General features: G+C 41.5%; 2 protein-coding genes across 3 annotated transcripts in view; one reads left to right on the plus strand and one right to left on the minus strand.

Moving 5' to 3' along the window:
* The window catches only part of LOC139686845 (COMM domain-containing protein 4), a 90030-nt gene that overhangs the window by 52641 nt on the left and 13661 nt on the right, over positions 1-23728 (minus strand). The gene's annotated exons all lie outside the window — the stretch shown is intronic.
* On the plus strand, positions 6930-10433 carry LOC139686880 (uncharacterized). The gene is made up of 3 exons (XM_071583956.1): positions 6930-7116; positions 8824-8960; positions 9933-10433. Exons 2-3 carry the CDS (start codon positions 8841-8843, stop codon positions 10431-10433), a joined length of 621 nt encoding a protein of 206 aa, XP_071440057.1. The 5' UTR covers positions 6930-7116; positions 8824-8840.

The following is a 23728-nucleotide window of genomic DNA, read 5'->3' on the forward strand; positions in this document are numbered from 1 at the left end:
GGAAAATATTTCAGCCTTTTACAGGCCTACCTGCTTCTTTATTAGGTCTATAAAATAAGGTAAAAGTTCGAAGCAGGGAAAACGAGGGAAACTTCATTCCCCGCCGATGAGATTATGAGGGAACACAGAATGCCTTTTTTTCATACGGAACGACGGTTTCTTTGCCATCTGCGCGAATCATTCGATCCCCATTTACACTAGAAATGCTTGAACATTAAAATATTGGAAAGGATATTTTTTTCATCAAACCGACCGGTGCAATAGAATCCAAATTCGGGAGGAGCGAAGTAACCGAGTAGTTCCAGGCGTAATCTAATCCCTCCCCCTCCCTCCTTCCCAGCCACATCCACCCCCCCCCCGCCACCCCTAAGCGTCCCGACGCCGTTCCTGCTGCCTATCGGTGATTGGCGAATCACCCAAGTGGATCTCAGAGCTTTTGTGCACTATTTTTGACATGTTTCAAGCATTTTATTTCGCAATCCTATTGGTTGGTTGGCCAACCTTCCCCTCTCCTTCCATTCCTAACATATCCACCTGGAATGCAAAAAATTGTATATAAGATGGCACTTGACTTCATTTTGGTACCTGAAGATGATGTAATACATCGAAACCCTGTCGTACAATAAATTTTATCTAGTAGAAAATTGCTATCATACCTTCTTAATTATGAGCAAAGAAATGCTGGCCACGTTCATATCTGTTAAAAACTTGCTAACCCTGAGCGCGACGGACAAGACGCCCCTAATTTGAGTTCACAGCTCAACAGTATGTCGTTAAGTTCAAACAATTACATGCATAAACTGGAAAATATTCTATAGACTCTTTAAACCTGCCCGCTGTATTCGCTCTCACTACTTCAATTCAGTTTGGTCAAATTTGAAATTTTCAATAGTCCATAACTGTTTCAAGGAGTATTAGGAATTGTATGCACAGAAAGTCATTTAAGAGCCCTTTATTAAAGTGACAGAGACAAAATAAGTATGCAAAGACAAGTGTGGACATAGGGAATAATTAAAAGGAAATGTATTATAAAATATGAGGCAATATTGTTACTAAATTCTCACACAAATTATTTTAAAGGCAAGCTGCTTTATTTCTTACTTTTCCTATTCCAAAAGGGAACGAAGTGAAGGTTATGCGGGTATGAATAATAATACCGAAGTACTTTCCAAATATGTGTTTCCTTCAAGCCCTTATAAACCATGTCCAAATAATCCATTATGAATGTCTCGTGAGGCAAAACGTTGGCTTGATTAAATCTCAAAGTTACTTCAACTGAGTTATACTTCTTAGACACCTTTAAAATGCAAAATTATATTCCTTCGAATCGAAGAAATCACCTAGGACACGCTCTAAGTTTACGTGACCGAAGAGGAAACCGGTAGGTGACAAGCTCTAACCTTGACGAGACTAAATATAATGTGGAAACTAAGCATTTAAATGGAAAAATGAGGTAGCGCCAAGGGAAATGAGAGGTCACCGGGGCTTTGTGGCCGAGAAAAAAGTTTTTATATTTAAAAAAAAAGGACGCGTAATTTCCTCTTCGGTCGCGCAAGCACGCTCCAGCATTCCGCGGCCATTACGCTGGCAGGGACGTGTCTGAATTTTACTACACGCGTGCCCGTCAATTAGCCCCGGGAACAAGGGAAAGCGAGGGGAGCCCTAATCGGAAGAGTTGTGACGGATGCCACCCTTGGGAGATGACCCGTAGTGGACCGCGATGTGTAAACAGAATATATTCGCGGCACCGTTCATTTCAATTAGCCCGACGGTGAAGCTAAGGTGGAAACCTTGGGGTTGTTTATTATTTTTGTTTGGCGAATGATAAAAATCACTTCTGAAACAAAATTATCCACAAGGAAATCTTTTTTTTTAATACACGAGCAACTGGAGACAGCCTGAGAAAAAATAAATACCACAACCCTCGAATCTCCTTGGCTTCGATTAGCTGGTAACACTTGCTTCTTCAAATTCGATGATCTCACGCAACAACGCTTCCAGGTCAACGAACATCTGCCACCAGACACACATACAGGTTTTAAATGCATTATTTGACAATTGCCAATAGTTTTCGGAATACCCCTCATAATTTGCAGATAAATATCCAGAAACGGAATTGAAAAAGCAAGCATCCTCCTCAGCAAATGGCTTGTTAATGGAGTATTGGGGGCAATTGCAGTGAAATTTTGTTTTCGTTAAAGGTAAATCGTTTAAATTTGACTCAACAAATGCATTATTTGTAAAAATAATTAAGGATAAACTCAGTATGGCTTATGAATAAAATGCAGCACAGATATAACCAGTGATAGTAATGCTGGGGAAAGGGCAGTCATTAAAAAAACTGACTGTTTATTAATAATATGAATTGAGAAAGTTACGGAAACCATCCTGAATCTGGCTCCTGAATTTCGGAATATTATCACAACTGGATATCGCAATCAGTGATGGCACAATATACGACTAAGGTCTTCAGACTGCTCAAAGATAACCAAACAAGTGTTTCTGACCGTTGCTTGTTGGTGATGACACGCGAATGAGTTTTTTCTCCAACCACACGAATCACATTTTCATTGAAGAGAGAATAGATAATAGAAACGCTGACTAAGGATGCTAAGAAAAGGCTCCTTAAGACTTTGACGTGGAGCGTAGTTATGTACGGCCAGGAATATTGGTAATTTAAGCAAGATGATAAACGTACGTCGGAGGCTTTTGAAATGTGGGCGTGGTGAAGAACGGAGAAGGTGAAGTGGACTGAAAGGAAAACATAGGAGAAAGTGGGTTGGGAGGAGAGGCGATTTCTAGGATAAATTCTAAGAAGATGGTAAAATGGATGAAAAGCATATTGATTGGCAATGTAATGTTGAAGACTCCGATAGAGGGGAGAATTAGGCAAATGGGAAAAGGGCAGGAATAGGATAGGGATGTAGGACGGAATGAAGGAAATATGTGGAGATTAGAAGGGACTCTGATATAGAGTAGGATGTTGGGTTGTGTTTTGTTAGGAGAGACAAGAGAAATATTTGGTTTTTGTGTCCATTCATAAAAGTTATTTCCTCTTATCACACCGTAAATTCCAAATTCTAAAACTTTTACCATGCATTTTGAGTGAGATGTGGGATGATGGAGTACCTACTAGACATGCTTATTTATTCCATCCATGACGCCGGAGTTCAAACGATATCCAGACCCAAATCTTTCGATGGAATGTGACTCTCAATCACAAACCTTCACTAATTATGCTTGAATCATAGATTCACAACACTGGATTGCAGACAACTGTCGCTACTATCAGACCCAGTCATATGGTTACGCAAGTTTTCTCGTGAGTGAAATAAGCATTCAAGCTCGATAACACGTGCATATACGTATGTAACCTGCCAACGATCCTTTCAGACCCAATCACGATTCACTCGTATCGTGAACGGTTCCCTTTGAAAGCGATAATGATTATGATTCGCACATGCATATCCGATGTTTGGAAAGAACATATTCAACGTTTCCTTGAGTTACAATTCCTAGTCGTGGGCGGTGGAAAGTTCGCTCCACACCAAGTAAGCCGGGCGTCCTCCGAATGTCGAGTTCCACGAACTCACTGTACGAGGCAGAGTCGCAGATAATAGAGTTGTTTGGTTTCCCAAGAAAATAGAGACAATTAGAGCTCGTGTAAAACAATTACTTCGCTTTTAATCAAAATTGAAATGAAAGACGTGAACTAAGAGGAAATTTTGTGCACTTGAGGGTTTTGGGAAAGTAAAAAGAAAAAGTTGGATAAAATCTTTACATCACGATCCCTGGAAAAAAATGATATGAAATACTATATTTACTCGGCTTCCACAAACCTATAAGGTCTGTCTCAAAAGTAGTAGGACTGATTCGATAAAAGAAAAATTATTGCCAGAATTGAATAAGAATTGATAAATTCCCTCAAACTCTTTGAACTAGTTCCATTATGCTTCCACACACCGCTGCCAGCGGGTTTTCCACGCCTCGTACGCCTTCTGGAAGGCGTCCCCCGGAATGCTGCTAAGCTCCCTCATAACCGCCTGTTGTAACGCTTCCACCAAGCCGTGGTGACGTCCTTTCAGAACGGATTTGAGGCAGGGGAAGACGAATAAGTCTGGTGGGGCAATGTCAGGGGTGTAGGGCGGTTGAGGCATGGTCGAGAAGCCCTTGGCATATCCGCGTGCGAGTTTCCTTTTTTTCGTCCGAGAGCACTTGCAGCACCAACTTCGCATACACCTTTCTCATGCCCATTTTTTCGATCACAAGTTGATGCGCATCACTTTAAGGAATGCCAAGTTTATCAGAAACAATGCGAACACTTAATCTGCGAACCCTGCCTAAGAAATCCTTCACTCTTGCAGGTTTTCGTCAATTTTTGAGGTCGAAGGGCGTCCTGAACTTTCAGCACCTTCAACATCCTCCCTGCCGTCCCGAAACAACTTCTGCCACTCGATAACATCCAATCTACCCATGGCGTTATCACTATAGACTACCTTGAGCATGTCATGAGTCCCTTTCCCGATTTTGCATAGTTTCACGCAAAATTTGATGGCGTAGCGCTGTTTCAATAACCAGTCCATGACGTAGCGTGACGAGGCCACCTTATAGATGTTTCGCAAACGAACGATCCGCACTCCGTAAAGGCTGGGAGCCAACTGCCACCGGCCTCCAGCCTTTCCTGAGACTCCCCTCCCTCGAACTCAGCTAGAGAAACCGCCGACCGTCCGTCCGTCTATCCGGGAAAATTAAGTTATGCATACTAATTTTGGGACAGACCTTGTAAATTATGCTTAGCTCCATAATAAGTCATAAGGGTGTACCTAGTGTGACATATTGTTATAAAACCATCAGTGTGTGTACGCTATGCTGACCTTCATTTTATTGCCTGAGAAACAGCGCTACATACTTAAACTTTTCTAACCAGAAAGAAGTTTCAATTTTTGCATCTAGCTTTTTTTCGTTATATATTTTGGTAGTCAAGAAACGGTAGTAATCATCATCAAAAACCGTTATGAACTCTTAAGATTGGTTTGATACCATCAGGTTACTCGATTTATTCAGAGCAACTACGAATATCCTAACTAGTGGTAATTGGTGTAAATTATACGCTGATGTACCTTCTTATGTCATAATTTTGGTAAACTACTCGTATATGCTCCGTAAAAAATTGCCTCGAAACCAGTCCGCCGGGAAGGTAGTGAATGTGCAGTGCGTGCCTACCATACGGGTCATATAACCGTTAGGATGCAGGCAGTAAACAGCGAAATGAATCCACATCACTCTATGGATTCCAGTCACCTTTGGCGGATACAATTGCTATGGAAGGACATGAATACCAAAGTTCGCGACAGTTTCCGACAGGTAATCGACATAATGCGTGACAGTATCGAAGAAATTAGACTAAAATATAACAGTCATTGTTTAAACTTTTCTAAAGTCTCACAAATTGAGGAGTTAGATAAACCACATTCACACGTTTACGCTTGAAATGTTTACGAAAACATTCCCTACGAAAGTTTAAATTGTCATGCAAAACATCTCGGCGAAATAAAAAAATACCCCCTTTAATGACGGCGAACTTCACCGATCACAAGTCGAGAAAAAGCGAAATAAAACAAAACTACCTTTGTGCTGAAGTAATGGTGAAATCACAAACGTAATAATGCTTAAGGCGAGCTCATTGATAATAACAAACATAATGAAAGAATTCATGATCTAAATAGCCATCAAAATGTTGAAGGACTTTAACCACATCTAGGTGAATCATACTATTGAAAAAGAAGAAGGAAAAGCAGGTTTTAGGTAACAACGTAATTCAATTGTTAATTTTGATTAAAAATTTCGTTAGTGACTTGACCACGATATTCATAGCTTTCCTCATTCTAAGATGAAAAAAATCTTCATCTATACACTAACGTGATTGTTTTCAATAATCAAAATAAATTTTCAGTTATTTTAAAACACAATTCGTTGAGCGGTCGTAGGCTAGATGAGGAGTATAAGGGTTCATAACACCCTTGGGAATTAGCGATATCAATTCTACCACAACCTCGAAGTTGGTGGTACCGAAACCAGGCTTACGAGTCAATATGATCCATGATGCACTAAAAAATGAAGCAAATTCGTGCGCTGTAGACAGGGGATTGCACCAGAACCTATGACAAGTAATTCATAATTATCGGTGAGGAAGATGAGCCGCTGCTCACAATTATTAATTCAACCTAATCATTTTATCCCTAATTTTGAAATATTTTATATCTGGCTTTGACGAAAACCCATTATTAGCCCGCCAACGGCACCAATTTGGGGCTGTAAACGTTCATACAACAGCTAAGAAGCACATACGAACGAAAGATACAACCGTGGGGAGGAATAACACTTCACAGGGTAAACAAAAGGCGGGAAAAGAGGGAGGAGGAAGGCAAAATGAGAAAAAAATAGAGAAAAAAACCAATGAAGTTCCCCTCAAGATGGTAAAGAAGGGACGAGGACGAGGAAGAGAACGGAATACGAGAGACTGGAAACAGAAAACGATAACAAGTAACCCATGGGGACACCGCGGTCCCTGTAATTGGATTCCACCTACGGAACTCAGCTCTCTGCTCCGTCGCCGCCCCCCTCCCCCCTTATCAAACCCCCACACCCACGTTGGGGCCACCGTAGCTGACTGGCCCAAGACGGACAGGTGACCGCTCTCCGTGAAGGAGGCCAAGCCGGTCTCGCGTAGGTAGTCCCCCCCAATTCCCCCACCCCCATACTCACCTGTACCTTGGACCACGATCACGATCTTATTCTCCCCACCCTTGGTTCCTTGGAACACCTTCCCCCATAGTTGTTGGGGGTACGAAGGGGGGGAGGGTGCAGACCACAACTCCTTATATTGGGCCTCCTCGTCCCAGTTGAGTCACAGCGGGCGCAAAGCTCCGTCTTGAAAGAAGGTCCGCTTTTATCACCCGGAGGACGATTCGTGGAGAAGGAACGACGTCGAGAGGCAGAGATAAGAGGGTTTTTCAGTATCCCTCCTGGTACCAGGGACTTCAGCGATTCCTCACATCCACGCTCGGCCCTTCCGGAGGCCGACATCCACAGAGAACCGTCTTCCCGAGTGCTAAGGTGAGTGAGGCGGTCGGGGGCGGCGGGCTTCCGCGGGCGCACCCCTACGGTCGCGACGCATCCATTAAGAGCCACGCAAAACAGGTTAAATCTCCCAGCAAAATTTCACGTAAAAACGTCTGTCTGCGGGAGGCGTATTCTCTTCGCTGAAAAAGTTTTCATTCATGATATTCGCGTTTGCTCGACAGCCTGTTGATCTCGTAGAATTCCGTGTTGGCCTTAGAAAAAATACATTAAGTGACCTCACAGTGCTTTCGTCAAAACAATAAGAGCGGATCCCAATGGGTATTACGATAAGAACTCCCACGGAAAAAGTCATTGAGAGGAAAATATGTAACAGTAAAGAATGGAAGGCTGCCGCTCGGAGGGAAGGTATATAGAACAAACGTTTGGGCTGTAAAGTGTATGAGGGAACTAGAGGTTTAAATAAAACTTAAAATATAACTTCCAGAAGGGACACGATATGCGATTGAAAAAAAAGTACTGAGGCAGTAAAAAGAGTAAATGTCATCACAATTTGCTCGACTGCTGAGCTCTTTTTTTTGCCATAGCAGTACTCCATCACAACGTAACATGCATGCTTGAGACAGGATTTGAAGTTCTGACCTTCGGATTTCAACCGACCGAACCTCCGAGGTCAGCTCTTAAGAAAATGTACACCATAACAGGACAGATTAGTCATAACCTGCGGTCGGTAACTGCAGAATACCCGTGGATTTAACAAGACAATTTAAGGTGAGCAGTATGACAAGCGCAAGTATTTCAAGTTCGCAAGAAAACACTGTCACGAACAAAAATATTGTTTGAGTTAAAACGCAAGCTATTGTAAAACGGGTCAATTTGATATGCAACCCGTACATTTGTGCTAATAATATCGCAATAATATGCACACTTACCATGGGAAAACCATTTAAAATAATGAATTTACATTCTGATTCCTAACAGTCACATAAGAACGAACTTCTTTAAACCGTATCTTATTGATGGGTCCATTATAGAAATTCGTTCCCTTTTGCACTTCCACTTCACTTGTTTTTCCATTTGTTTTTGAAGCCGTATTTTCAGTGCGGATAAAGGTAAAAGTGCAATTACTTCGTAAAGAACTGCCATACGAAAAAATTTAAAAACAAGTGGATATTTTTTCGTAGAATAAGCGAAAAAGCTAGCAAGAAAAGCCTAGCACTATTTTCTCGTAGCTAAGAATACAGTACAACATGTGTTTAGTTTGCACAGTATAAAAATCAATTTATTTTAATACTTCCATGATTCTTCTATTTCAGAAAGTAGTATTACCAACAGTACTTACCGCTCATATAAGTAACATTCTCCTTAAAAGATATCCGATGGACGAAACATTGTTATGAACGAACAAGAAGAATCATAATTCTTTGGAAAACAAGAGTTAAAGTTGATAATAGTTAAGACCTCAAGATGCATCGGTAAGCGAAACGAACACGGCAAGAAAAGGAAAATAGACTGTCGTTCAAAATGATACCGTGAAACCTCTTCCCTATGCATGAACTTGCGACCACGTCAGTGGATACCAATGGATACAACAATTCAAATTACTAGAGTGTACAAAGATACCAGAGCGTCATCAATAACTGATGACCAAACTCCAAATTTCCCCGGACGACGTGTGACTTAAATACCCTTTGCTATGGTACGCTGTAGAGAGTAAAATTTAGTTTTATACACTATTTTCAGGACACCTCTCCCTCGATATGGTTCTCATCAGTGGGCTGACATTGGCCCTCGTGGTGCTGATCATCGCCGGCGCGGCTGCGACTGCACCCAAAGACTCGGACAGCGAACACAAAGGGGAATTGGCCTCTCCCGCACAGGTAGGTGCCTACCCCGAGAGGGGAAGGAGCAAATGATGCCATCACGAGGCATTCACTTTGTCATGCCCCCTTAATCTCACTTTATTCTTAGATCCAAGGCATAACCCCAAACCTTCCTTGGTGAAGTTCTGCTCTGGTTTTGATTAAGCAGTCATGCTTCATTCAAGGTGATCGCATGGAAAATCTCAAAGGCCCCTTAGACAGTGAGCGCGAAGATAAAAAAACTTTGCTTGAAAAGTGATCGCGTTTCACGAAAATCATGTATCACTCTGGTAAAGATCAAACAGCATAATCCTTATTACGAGAAAATAACCCATTGATGGCCATTTTTCATTGCAAACTGAATCGTGAGCTGTTTCCAATCTAGAAATCCCCCGCCATACGACTTTGCGGCGGTTTGCGGGGTATTATGTAGACGAATCCTCCACTGAAAGCATTATATTTCAATACTGACTCACCTTTCCTTCCCTCCCTGTCTTTTTGACGCAGGAAAGGTGTGAAACAGGGATGATTCCCACTTGGGACAGACATAATTAGTAGTGCATTTGTCAAAGGAAAGAAAATTAATGCATAAAATCGGGTTATAAAATCTGTTGGGGCGGGTACTGTTATTTAGATGGATAATATTAGAAAAGTCGCAGATTCATTTGCATTTCATAACATAAGTTTGAGCGTTAATCGATAAATGCAGCAATGGAGGCCTATTTACTCGATAACAATCGGATTAGACCTGCTGTTAACGACGTCCTAAGCGTATATTACCGATCTTTTCGATTGAAGAGTAGAGAGTGAATTGACACAAGTCACTTTCGCACTAATAAACACATCATAAACTGATCCTATTTGACAAATGGAATAGAAATGGGAACGCAAAAATCTCCTTCTCGTCCGAAGCCTTTGCCTCAAACATTTCTGTATTAATCCCGTTTTCCATTAACCTCATGGACTAAGGGTTAACATTTCTCCCCGCAGGAGATGAGACCAGAAGATCTCGCGGGCGCCTCTCAGAGCAGGCGAGCCAAGAGAGCCCATGGGAACCTAATACCTTCCGCGGACGACGAGGAAGACGCCATCTGGGCTGCAAAAGGACACCGCTTCCATCTGGGCGAACCGGAAGAGGTGCCGGAAGTTCAGCAGGGACCCACCGACCCCATAATCCTCAGGCCGTACGGGCCGAGGTGGGCGCTACCGCAGAGGGTGACCGCGGAGGAAGAAGAGGGGCCATACGGGTGGGAGCAGCGGGGCCGCCGGTGCTGCGGCCAGGTCAAGGGAGGAGTGGATTTGAAGAGGGGCTACGGCAAGGACCGAGTCAAGGCGCTCGTGGCGAAGATAATCGCGGGGAGCGGCGGCACCGAGTCAGAGGACGCCGGGGGCGGCGAGGAGGATGTGTTCTGGGCGGCGAGGGGCAAAAGGAGGCGAGGGCAGGCGGAGGACGTCGTAACGGGAGCGAGGGAACCCAGGGTGCGCCTTTGAGCGCGAGGAGGTGGTGCCCGTCACCAACTAGCCCTCAAAATTTCACCAACAACGTACACCATGACCAATTGTCGGAGGCCGTCGAGCCCCGCGAGCTCAAACCGCTCGCTTTCTTTGACAAAGAATGATAATAAAGCTTTTTAGCCTCTTTTGACTTTGTTTTCATTGCTCAATCCCACTTTCCCAGTCGATTGGAGTGATCTTTTGAAAATTAGTGACATTCGTGTCATTTTGCGCGATGGCATGCGACTCTCTGGACGAGAGTTGCGCGGTAATAAGATAGCTGGCCTCTTCAGGATAGAGTGTGGGGAAGTTACCTATCGCAACACATCTAAAGGAACGATCACGACACTGTCCAACTGTCAACGGCGTGGCATTTTTGAAATATCTCACTGCGTCTCACTTCATAAACTCTCACCCTCTCGTTGAATTGTATATCACATTTGTTTACCCCTACTATGCTATATTTTGTAGATTTACATCTATCGTTCTAGACAAATTAAAATTTCACTAGGGCTAATCGATAATAGAGATTATGATTTTTTATTCGCATATTATATTACGCAGAATCTCTACTTTATGAAACATTGTTAGCTTTAAGTTTAATGTACATGTGCTATATGTTTTATTGAATTGGCTAAAGTATTTCATCGGCAGCAACCGTTGCAAGCTGGAACAGGTTCAATTTACCTACGCCGTTTTCTCATGAAAAACGCTTTCCAATAAGATGTTTTTTGCAATTCTTCACATTGAGGCGTAGAATAAGCCACATATGGCTTGATCTGAACTACATGGAGGATAAAGAAAACTCGATTGATTTTCGCAAGATAATCACGATTTCGCGGAAACGACCGCGCCCAAACACGTGTCATGCGCAATTTTTCTGTAACTAACTTAACTTAGCTCAGTGTTACCAATGAAATTTTAAACATTTTTGATATTGCTGTTAACTTTATTCGATGGTCTTCTCTCACGATGGCAGCAGTGGGGTTAATGTTTATCGCAATAAGATAAGAGACTGAAGCTCCAAGCCCATTTTCCTTTGAAATTGACAATCTCGAAAATTTCAAATATAGTTCGTCCGCGAAGATTTACCCATTAACATTCCATTAATTTCGAAGTGGACAATCTCATTTTTGTCTCACTCCTTCACCCTAAGAACAAATTGAAGGATTAACTAAACACCGGATAATACGAGACTAAACGAGGAATGGTTTTGAAGCGCAAAAACATGGTGTCTCATTATTGGCGATATGAAATATTCCATCAGCCTCATTGGCCTTCTATCAGGATATGCAATGCAGCACGTGGACAGAGTTTGGGAATTTATTTGTTTTAATTCAGACATTATTACTACTTTAAGCACACTGATGCAGCAATGACAGCAACATTTTACGTTCATTGCCGGCACATTCAAATTAATTAGCTGGTAAATAACCACTAGTAAAATAATTTACGAAATTACGCAAAACACACCTGGGACTATCCCTAAAATGATCTACAAATAGTCTATCATCATAAACTGAAATTTATTCACATTTGTCTGATCCATAGGACTAAAGGACGTAGCAAACTGTGCACTTATCGAGTATTTCTAAAACGACGGCCTAGTCTTAATAGAAATGAGAGTCCGAATTTTCGGCAGGAAATTCCGTATAACTTTTGCCTTCATCCCCTTGTAAGCCATGATTCGTTTTGTCATCACACACTCTCATCTCATTATTCGCCACTAAGCAAACTATTGTAGGGAGGAGGGAAATAGTAGGCTACTGGATAGAGCGTTGAGCTATTGACTGTAGCGTGAGGGTTCAAATCCAATGTGATACCTTAGGAAAATTCCAGTTGAATCCAAGCGATGCAATTTTCTGGTCAAAGCGACTGATGGCACGGGGAAAGGAACTGACCCTGAATTTGTGCAATCCGCATGCCTCAAGGCCTTAGTTCTGTGTGAACTCTACCCTTGTCTATAAAAATCGTCCTTTGAGTTTATAAAATTGATGATTATATTGTTATTATTTGAAAATAGTAATTTGTTTAGGCAATTCGTCATTATATATTTTAATTAAAATAATTGATTATTCTTGGCGAGGAAACAGCTGTTTTGTACCTCTCTTACGTATTCATATTCGTATTTCATTGAAACATGGCTATGTGATCCCTTAGATTGACTTCACTAAGTCATTACCAATGACAAACACCTGTATTCGATGGTTACTGGCTCAAATTTGTGGTATTACATGAACAAACACCTACCTCGTATATATACCATTGGTCACCTTAAAAAATGTTCATAAATTTTCAAAATATTGATCATACTTCATCCGAATATGTGAAAGGCAAAATAACAGACTGGCGGCTCTATCATATATGCAACCAAAACGAATGATCTATTTTCGCGGGGCTTCATAGTAGTAGTTTTTAGGGGAGGCGACCGACAGCTGAGGTCATTTGCGACATATGGGATGGACAGGAAAGGATCAAGGGTGGAGAGAAACCCGGCGTCGGCATTAGCCTACTTTTTTCGAAAGGCGCCAAGGGGTCCACAGTTTAACGTCCCATCCGACGGACGGCGTACTCACTCAAAATGCCCTCCACAAAGCACCTCAAGTAGGGATAGGGATAACACTGAAAAACATTTGTTGCCTCCAGGATTTGAACCCAGGTCTACGCTCGTACATCGATTACTAGCAAAATAAGACAAACGACAAATGGAGAGTACACCTAGAGAGGCGTGGCTATTGCACCGGCTGAGCGAATATATTAACAAAGAAACGTCCTTATTTGGCAAAGAAAATAATTCTCTTGTATCAAGACAATGAACGGGTGCCCTGCTGTGCATTTCGATGGCGAAAATCGAGGAATCGAAGTTCAAATCATTATAACATCCACCGTATACACCAGATTTGGCCCCCAATGAATAATTTTTATTTCCAAACTGGAAAAAATGACTCGGTGGAAAACGATTCAAGTCGAACGAGGGGATCATCGCCAACACATATATATATAAAAATCTACCAAAATACTTCGTTTTTTTTCTATTTTCTTCCCAAAGACTTATTGTACGACCTGCGTATAATCGATCCAAACAGGAAACAGTGCAAACATTTTTACGATGAAATTAAAATCATGACTTAGCCTCTATGCACACCCCAAAAAAGACAGTTTGAAGTAGAACCTAACCTAGCAACATATCATAGAAAAAAATTTTGCAATAAATATTTAGCTTCCTCTGTTCCTATCCTGGTTTGGAATTAATATGCTTTTTGAAGTAGGGCATGAATTTCGTATCATATTATTATTTAGTAGACATACAAATGTACTCAAATTTCTCAAAGCAAAAACGAATTTTTCGCATCTCAATCACTATGATATCCCAAAACTTAAGTATCACAAAAAACTACACCAAAAATAATACTCGACATCCTAATTTAAACAAATGTTTGAAGCACCCCGTTCTTGCAAAATTGAGTAGGAATAGGAGTAAGAGAGTTGGTTTCAGAAACCCGAAGTCGCTTTTATCATGACTACATGACAATAAATAAAAAGAAGCATACGTATCCAACATACGCCGATATCTTCCTAACTTTAATTCAAGGCACGCGTTCGATAGGAAATAAATCGACTTAAAATTCGGGAAGGGATTAGTAAATTCCTAAAACTCGAGCTAAAAAAAACTACACTGGATCCACCAGATACTGATTGTATATCAAAGCAAGGAAATCCTTCAGTCGCCATTCATAAAATGCCGGACATTGAGGTTGTAATTTTGGTGAACATCCTGGAATTACAATAGCGAAAAGAAAACCCTCAGGACGAAAAAATATGTTTCTTCCATACATATCAAATTGGCGTACGACTAACTTTTGCACAACGTGTACAAGTTACGTTGAGCCTATGAAAACACCTCGGTCTGCGTGCATGTTGTGGCGAATGTGTGTGTGTGTGTGTATACATGTGAGCTTGCGCCCTTATGACAAGGGTCCGCGGCGGAGCTTAACGATCTCCGAGCCCTGGAGCACCCTTGGTTGTATGTGTCACGTCCTTGGTGAGAGGTTAACCCTCAAAGTGCAATGGAAACGGTGGATTTCATTGAAAACGGGAACTTAAGGACGAAACAACGCAACCCTTCTCCAAGGATCATGCAGGAAATCGTGCGAAATAACACCCAAATTGTTCGCGATTGGATCTCTTGGATGGTATCTTTAAAACAGGAACATATAATTTATTGTAATGCAAACTCATCTTCATATTTTAAAGGAAATGTACGCATTGAATTTATTGAAATGGGTATGTTTTGAAATGACCCTTCTGGATTCCCTTTATTGTATTTCGTAATATTCGAATTTGGATTGTGAATCAACTGATTCTTGGTCATATTAATTTTAAACCAACGGTCGCAAATTATTTGAGAGCGCATTGTAATAATTATGGGTTTCTGTTTTAAAAAACCATTCCGAGAAAATTATAAAATACAAAACAGCCGGATGCGTTAAAGTGAAGTGAACAAAACTTTAAAAATTACATCTACATCTTACCCCGCAAGGCAAAACGAGGGCATGTGGCTGTAGGTCACCAGTAATTCGCCTGGTGAACTAACACCACTCATATACTGAAGCACATAACAAAAAATGGGTTATTCTTTTAATATATTAACGAAACTCTATCATTGCATTGCTAACACAAATGACTACATGAACATCTTTAGGGCATCGTTCATCTTTGCCGACTGGAAGGTCGTCAGTGTTGCACTGCTGCAGCAGCAAAGTGACTGTCTTCATTTTATTTTGAATTTCGCAATCCATTAAGTCACGCTTGAGTTTCACTATTCTATTTCTTATTCCGAAGACTGAAGCCACCGAATTTTTTCAGCAAAAAAAATTCTTCCAGATTCGACAACCATTTCCAATCACCAATCTGCCAAGCGTCCTCCAGCTACGTCACTGCATTTCACATTATTTTGCATCCCCAAAGAAACTAAGTCTCAGTTTTTCGTATATTTGCACCAGCTACAGCCGACTGTACAAATAATAAAAACTCGTGTAAATCCATACATTTTTTATCTGCGAAGACGCAAAATATCAATCCATATTACTGCGGCCACTGAACAGAAGTTATTGATTTAGATTTATATTAAAATACAATTTAAATTAGTTAAAATAACATCAAAGCTATTCGATATTTCTTCAGCGAAATTTTTGGTAGGCTTGTGACCGAGCCCGAGAGGGAAAATTGAGATTCCCCACTGCTTCCCAACACTCACCCGTATTTAATCCATTAAGGTAATCCTGGTAACAACTTTTCACCATCAAGTAAGAACTAAGAAAATTAACATATGAAATTTCATATTGTCGCAAACCGTAGTCACCGATCACGCCGGTTGATACTCGCAGGTTCAACAAATTAAAATGAACTTACGGTTCGAAGTTCGATTTATTTATAGCATTTTTATTATTATCATTGGTTTAGAAACGATTGGGTAAGAGTATCGGAGTTCGAAAAAGAATGGAAGTTAAGCTGTAGAAATCAAACGCAATATATAGAAACTGAACACACTACAGCATCGTCTAGCCAAGATTCAATGGTTAACTGACATTCACGTTTACACGAGCAGAGGAAGGTATTCAACATTATCTGGAGCCGACTGGACTAGAAGAGACGGACCTCGTGGAAAAAATGTCGACCAAATGATAATCCCTATTCCAATCACGGCGTCTTCACTTCTTGAAACTCCCTAGTCTCTTCTCCCGGTTAGCCAAAAAGTTTAGTGATCCTGGTAAGAGTTTCGTAAAACTTGCCACATTCAGTGCAATCCAAAAATTCAATCTGCCAGATTGAGAAGCGCGTTGATACTTAAAATGGCTTCGTTTAAAACGTCTACTAGAAAATCTTGTACACACCCATTTTCTCCCCATGGGTGGCATAAAATCAGCCCAAGTTTATCGTGAATTGAGACATGCGAGTGTGATGTGATTGGCGTGAGAAGTTTGCGTTCGTGGGCGCGTCAGTTCAAAGAAGGTCGAAAGTCGTCTAACAACGAACCCAAGAAGTTACGGCCACGGTACATCAGCAATTTTCCAGAGCGAGAAAAAGGGAGCCGCCAATATAAGCGTTCTCGGAGGACATGAAATCATAGCGTGGACGTTCTCTTTTACGGTTGGTGACCTAACATTCCCCGCCACACGCCCTTGCGGCGGCTTGCGGGGTATCTTGTAGGTGTTAACTTTGTGAAAAATGTGTACGTCTACAGGGATATTATGTTGAGAAGTAACAGAGGTTTCATTGTCCTGATGTAATACGTTTATCAGAAAAATTAGGAGACCTTTGAACTTGATGCTCCTGCATTCATTCTCGCTGCATTATAAACCATTTATGATGGGCGGATTTGGAAACAGAGAAATATCAGGAAAATAACTTCTTAAAAATACGAATAGCAAAATACCAAATAGCAAATATTTTAAAAACATATGAAATAATATTTGTTTCAACTGAAAATTGTCAACAGAGAAATGTTTTTAAGGAAATCTACATTAAAAAGTGCGTGTAGAAGACATGTATCTCACATAGAATACCATTAAATTCCCTGGATTTGCAGGGTTTTGAATACAAAACGATCTAGCCAATTAGATTTCTCAGAATTATCTAAAGGCGTGCACATTTTAGTAATTTTATCGTAAAAACACAATTTTTTACACGAATCTCCCTGATTTTTCGCGACATCCGAGACGATAGTGCAATAGCTACACTTTACTGGGGTTTCCGAGTCACTTCGGGTTGACAGTATAAGTATACCCCAGAGAGTATAAATTATATAATAATTGTACAAATGCCGTGATCACTTCTCCATCATACGTGATATCTACAGTTCCAAAAAGAGCGCCACAAATAAGAAAGTTGTAAGCAATTAAATTGTTAAACTATTGCACATCGCATGATCATAAAAGTATCATAATCATATATCTATGCACTTTTGTTCCTAGAATTATAAAATTCACCGGCTAAGATACTCTCTTTGACAACATTCACTCGTGGCTTTCACGGACTACTGCATGTTCTGAAATCATTCCCTCCTCTCCCATAAAAATCTGTTTGATGATTCGTATCTCATCTATTTTCTCAATTAGACGACATCGGTAAAGCACGCTTTTTTCACACCGATTACGATCGATGCATCTAATCTGCATACTTTTACGACTAACTCATTCCTCAACCTACAGGTATGACTCCAATTTTAACACAAAAGCTCAAATATCCAAGGCAAACCTTATTCAGTCGATGTTTATGCTTATCCCTAAATGCATAAGTTTCAACTCCGCAAAAACGTACGTTCGTCAGAATAAAGATAAATTCAGACTAAATGCAGTGGGTTATTATTACACGTCATATTAGTGGTATTTAATTTGGATGGATTAGTCTACAAGTAAAATTGGATGAAGGGGGTATTGACCGGCAGCGGGATGTTGAAGACTGTAATTGAGGGGAGAATGTTAGGAAAACGAGGAAAGGGAAGGAACAGGATAGGGATGTTGGACGGGATGAAGGGAGGAAGAAAGTACTCAGAGCTGAAGTAGAGTAGGATGTTGTGTTTTGCTAGGGGTCACAAATTTTTTAATTAGTAATTATGTACATCCAAAACCCTACCTTAACCGGTAAATTACCTAATAATAAGTCTATAACTTTGGTCATATTGCACCACTCATAGGTCACTTACACGCTACAATTTCCTCTATAAAGAAAAATAATAAAATCAAACAGGAATTTTTATACTTATAAAAACCAACGGGTAAAATAAAACGAAAGTGATTCCATTCCAACTAAATGCAGCGGTCATGGGATACTCGAAAAGATAATTTTCCATCAAAATAGGAGACATAGTTTGGGTCATGAGTTCGCACGAAAAACTTCACTCTGGTGCACAAGTATACAATCCGTTCTCTTGCCCTAATCTATGAACTCATATAAATCCACAAGCGGCGTCCACCATTCTGAGAAGACCCGAGATCCGCCCCAGAGAGAAAGACATTCCCCGTACATATTTCACAGTCCGAACGAATAAAGAACTCCCCAAGAGAGAGGAAACCGGCAAATTTTGATTCGAAATCATAACTCGAGAAAGGCCATCCGCTGCGAAAGGATTCGCGAAACCCCGACGCGAGCCCACTCTCCCTCCGGTACCGCCTACGCGCGTTCTCCTCCTCACGCCCCTCCTCCCCTCGCACTCTCCCCACGCCCGATAAAAACGCGTCGCCACCTCCGCCGCCACCTCCACCCCCTCGCGACCTGCCCCGGAGGATCGCTCTCCACCTTTCCGGACGGTTACACTCGAGTTTGCGCCCAATGGTTGCAGAAACTCCTTCCCTCCCTCTACGACGGACGGACTTGGGTGGGGAGAGCAGAGGCGGAGGCTTAGGGGAATACGCCCGGAGGAGGAGTGGTGGACTCGTGGAGAGGGGAGCACCGAAGGCATCTGATGAGGATTAGGAGGATGGGGGGGGTAACTGGGCGATGACGGAAGGGAGAGCGAGGGGAAGCGGGAGGAGGTCACCCGGAGTGGTGGTCGACGTTGACGGTGGGGTTGGTGACGGTGGTGGTGGGGGAGTCACAAGGGGTCGAGGGGAGTGACTGGGGGGCGGCGTCGGAGGGGGGTCCATATATTCACCGGCTGCGGACCAAAGGGAGGAGCACACAACCGAGGAGAGAGTTTGGCGTCAAAGAGCCGAGGAAGAGGTCCATCGCCGGAGCTGTCGACGGATTCTCCGAGGAGGGCAGCGGAAGACTCCCGAAGAGCTCGACCGACAGCGCAAGAGGAGGTGAGAAGGGTGAGTGATGGGTACCCCCGGCCAGTCCGAGGAGGCGTCCGCGGCGGCGAATCGGGCTGCGACGGGGAGGACTCGGCCGTGGTTCGGGGGCCGCGAGTGGACGGATCTAACGGGCAGGGGGCGTTTGTGGAAGATTACCCGGTCGGTTGCTGCGGAGGAGTCGAGAGAGAGAGGGGACTGTGTTCTTAGTCTTGCCTCGGCCGGCCTTGTCTAACACGCTTCGAACGTCTCTCGAACAATTCTGACGAAAGGGATCAGTCAATCGAAGATATTGTATTTTGATTTTTTCATAAAGATTAACATCGATAGACATGTTTATTACTTTACTTAAGTCTCCTAAATCTGTCGATTCATCCAGGCGCAAAATAAACAACTTCCGAAACGTACTACCTTCAGAAAAGACTAAAATCACATCACCCCTGTATATTTTTGCGACATTATCTTAAATCAACAATTCCTTTCTTACTTTGCGAAGTTGTAGATTTGGATTCATAATTTTTTTAAAGTACATATATCAGAAAGAATATGGAATGGAAGAAATATGTCTTGATTTGGAACGAAGTGTATGCAGGGGGGTTTTCAGCCGAGCATCTGAATGATTCGGTGTTTGTAGCCAAACGACTGGATTCGGTGTTTCATGATGAATTCCCATTTTTTTAGCGAAATACACTCATTCACACTATTTGGGAGCACACGGTACATTTCATAGCATCGAGACAATAGCAGTAATCACTCCGAAAGTTGATTTGATATGTGAAGATAAGGCATATTAGGATGTGGGAACTGCCTGTAAAACGCGAGGTCCTCAGGAAAATATGGTTTCCGAAAAACTACACAGCTCAGGTGAAGCGGAGGATGTCCAGAGTTATTTGATTAGAACAAGGTTCTGGTCAGTAGCTGAACACTCAACTCACTAAGCCACCATGTCCCTTCCCTTTTATTAAAAATGATCCGAGCCTAACAGTGTCTGGGTTAACCTTTTATAAACGCCTTTTGATAATATGAGGAGTTTAGTAGTTTTCGACCCGTTAATAAACTAGCGGCACGAGCTTCAACCTTAACGCGACAGTTTCAACAACAAAATTGCAACTGAAACTAGGAATCACTAGGTAAGAAATTATTGCAGGGCCTTTAGTAGCCTTAGAGCCGAGTTCGAGTAGTATATCATATTGTTTTCCAAGCGTCGTAGAGGAAAACTCTCATGAATAAGTTTTCCCACTTACCCCAGACTTTTTTTTGTCTTATAGGAAAAAACTAAAATTTTATCATGATTCAGCCTTAGTTTACATTTATACGACATATAGCGTCCCTTACAAGCAAGGTACTAAAAACAATGCGCTTGCAAAAATATTGCACGGCAAATAATATTTTAATCTCCTTCGGTAAAATAATTATTCTTAAAAATTATTTCCATACTTTGGATATCTTTGTACTAATGTTTTCCGTAGATTGGCAGTGGTGGTAGAACGAAAAGGTCTAGTGGCGAAAAGTAATATTTGGTGAAAAATCCTCTACAGAATTGGAGAGGAAAAATTATTAAGGACTTATTTCTATACGAAAACTAGGATTGGCAAGGAACTAGCAGCTAGGGAAATTATACAGGTTTTAATCACGTCTCCTATTCTAGATTTTATTCATGAACATGCGACTGAATATCGACTCCAAGATGGAGAAATACGAGTATTCGTGTTATACGAACACTCGTGAAACACGAATCATAAAGTGTAATCTGTAGCATTACAACTTTCCCCTACTGGACATACTCAGCATGCACCATCAGTCAAATCTTAAGCTTGAACGCGGCTTATATTCCAGAACGTTCTCGCAGGTAAAAGCGGTGGCTCACACCGCGGAAGACTTCCAAATTTCACGACGCCGCTTCATCCACATCTATGATACCCTGCAAGCAACCGCGTGCGTGGCGGGGTGATTCCACCGTAGGAAACACGCACCGTCAAAATTCTATGCTATTACTATAATATTTCAGGCTAATGAAGAAGCTAAAAGAATCAACAAATTTCATTAATTTTTACAAACATATTTAAATGCATAATGGTATCATAAAAGTTTTGCATACCTCTGCATGCGAGATGAGCTACTAGAAATGTTTCAAATATAATGGTTAGATAGCAGGTAGTGGGTGGTAGTAGAAGCGACCGACAGCTGAGGTCATTTCCGCCATTAGGGATGGGCAGGAAAGGATGAAGAGAGGAGGGAAACCCGACGTCAGCATTAGCCTACTCTTAACGAAAGGCGCCAAGGGGTCCGCAGTTTAACGTCCCATCCGACGGACGGCGTGGTCACTCGAGAGTACCTTCCACAAAATACCTCAAGCAGGGATCGGGATCCCACTGAAAAATATCTGCCGCCGCCGGGATTCGAACCCGGGCCCTCTTGGTGGGAAACCAGGACATTAGCTACCGCACCCACCCGATTCCCCTTTTTATATAGTATAATGGATACAGGCTAGGGCGCTTATTATAAAATATTGTTTCCTGAGCATCTTCAATTGCAATTGATTGAAATAGCCCCTTATCTTTCGTGGCAAAACGTGATATTTTAAACCAGTCCATCCTACAGTTGATCTTTATAATCTTATTTTCACTACCTATCCTACGACGGGGTAGATTAAGCATTTTGAACATGACTGCAAAAGGAGACAGCCGTATCAATCAATTAATGCAAGAGTTTTGGTCTATAACTTAAACTTCTGTCGGTGAGTGATGCCTGATTAAGCTCTACTAACAATACAGTCACGTTACTGAATTTATGGCCACACCATTTTACAAGCCTAGCTCCTCATCGCTGCAACGATCTAACTTGGCAATCAAACGTACGTACCTCCAGGATAGTGGCACCAGCAATATATTTCAAGGGACACCCAACTTGTGAAAGATAACATCGCCATTCTACCTCTCGTCGCATTTCCCCAGTAACTACTCTTTAAGTGTTTTCCTATCAAGTTCAGCAAATCAATTAAGCTCAACAAAAATTCGCCCCAAATTTCGGAAATGTTTGAGTTAAATCCAGAAATAGGAAACATTGCCCTGACCGGAATTCGAACCCGATCGACGAATTTTTTAACACTGTGAAAGTTCTCGCTCTTAAATCCACATAAGCTTGCGAATCCGTTAACGTTACTCTAGTGGAATTACCCGCAGTGTCCTTGAAAAAAAAATGAGACCTAAAAGAAGATTAAGGATTCCCAGAAATTAATCCGAACTCGTAAAGTAACTTCTTAACGACTTCATTGTTAATAAGAAAAAAGTGCCAATTTGAAAATTAGATTCGAATCGGAAACTCACTGTCACTCCGCCCTTTTATGCGAGCTTAACTATTCTCAAAATTGACGGCAATATTCCTGCTCGTACTAGCACAATTGCCACAAGAAGTAGTTCATATTGAGAATTTTTTGGGAAATAATGATCTACTATCTACTTATTGTGAAAAATCAGAAAAATTCCTGAATTGTTATAAATCATACCGTATGAAAAACTGCATTTTAATGGTAAAGCCGTCACGGGTGTATAGCTATCAACACAGAAAGTAGTTCCTGACTACCAGTGATCATTTAATATCAAGAAACAAAGATATAAACACCCAGATAAGGGTACAATAGGTACATTACAATTTCGAAAACAGAATCCGTCCAATTTCTTTCTGTTGAGCACGCAGCCGAATCATTATTTTGAACTTCACCATCACCCCAAGATTTATATATTTATTTAAAGACTTTATTGGGGCGAGATTGAGAGAAATCCCTTCTTCCACCTACCCCTTCACATTACATTGAATAGATTTAAAAACACCCGCCCGCCGAGGTGGAGGAAAACCCACCTTGACGGGAATCGAACCCGCGACATTTGGGTTGGCGGGCGCCGCCATCGGGGTCGGCATAACGGAATACGAAAAACGATAACAGATTAAAGAAAATTAACAATTTCTATATTAAGCCGTCCTCAATAAAATTTTGACTATGCGGTTGATCTGAATGTGAACTGATAATAAACTTGTGGGTGAGAATGCACCAATTAAATGCGACTCATACGAGGCTCCAATTTATTCGTGGTAAGTCCCAGGACACTAGGATCCCAGACAATAGGTTCGAATAGGATCTAAACACTAGGATCGACCGACTGTCGGTAAGATATATGTCAACCGTTTAATGATACCAAAGCCGACTCAAAGGGAATTTCCGAAGAAGTTTAAATGTGAAATAAGTTCGTCCCGTTATCATGACCAACATTGATTTTTTCCATCCATAAGAAACTTCTCAGAATGTTAGGTCTACTACATCAAACCCCCGAGCGCGAATTAATGCAATGCATATTTATGGCATTCTGCAATTTTGTCAAATACTACTTCCGAGAAGAACATAAAGCAATAAACTCATTTATACATACATAGATAACTAAAAAACAACATTCAGAAGTTTTAAAAATAGTTTTCAATGGGTAAGTTTGGCAATTATTTCACTTA

This window comes from Hetaerina americana, unplaced genomic scaffold (genome assembly GCF_022747635.1).
Source record: "Hetaerina americana unplaced genomic scaffold, ioHetAmer1.1.p SCAF_15, whole genome shotgun sequence".
Taxonomy (NCBI): Eukaryota; Metazoa; Arthropoda; class Insecta; order Odonata; family Calopterygidae; genus Hetaerina; species Hetaerina americana.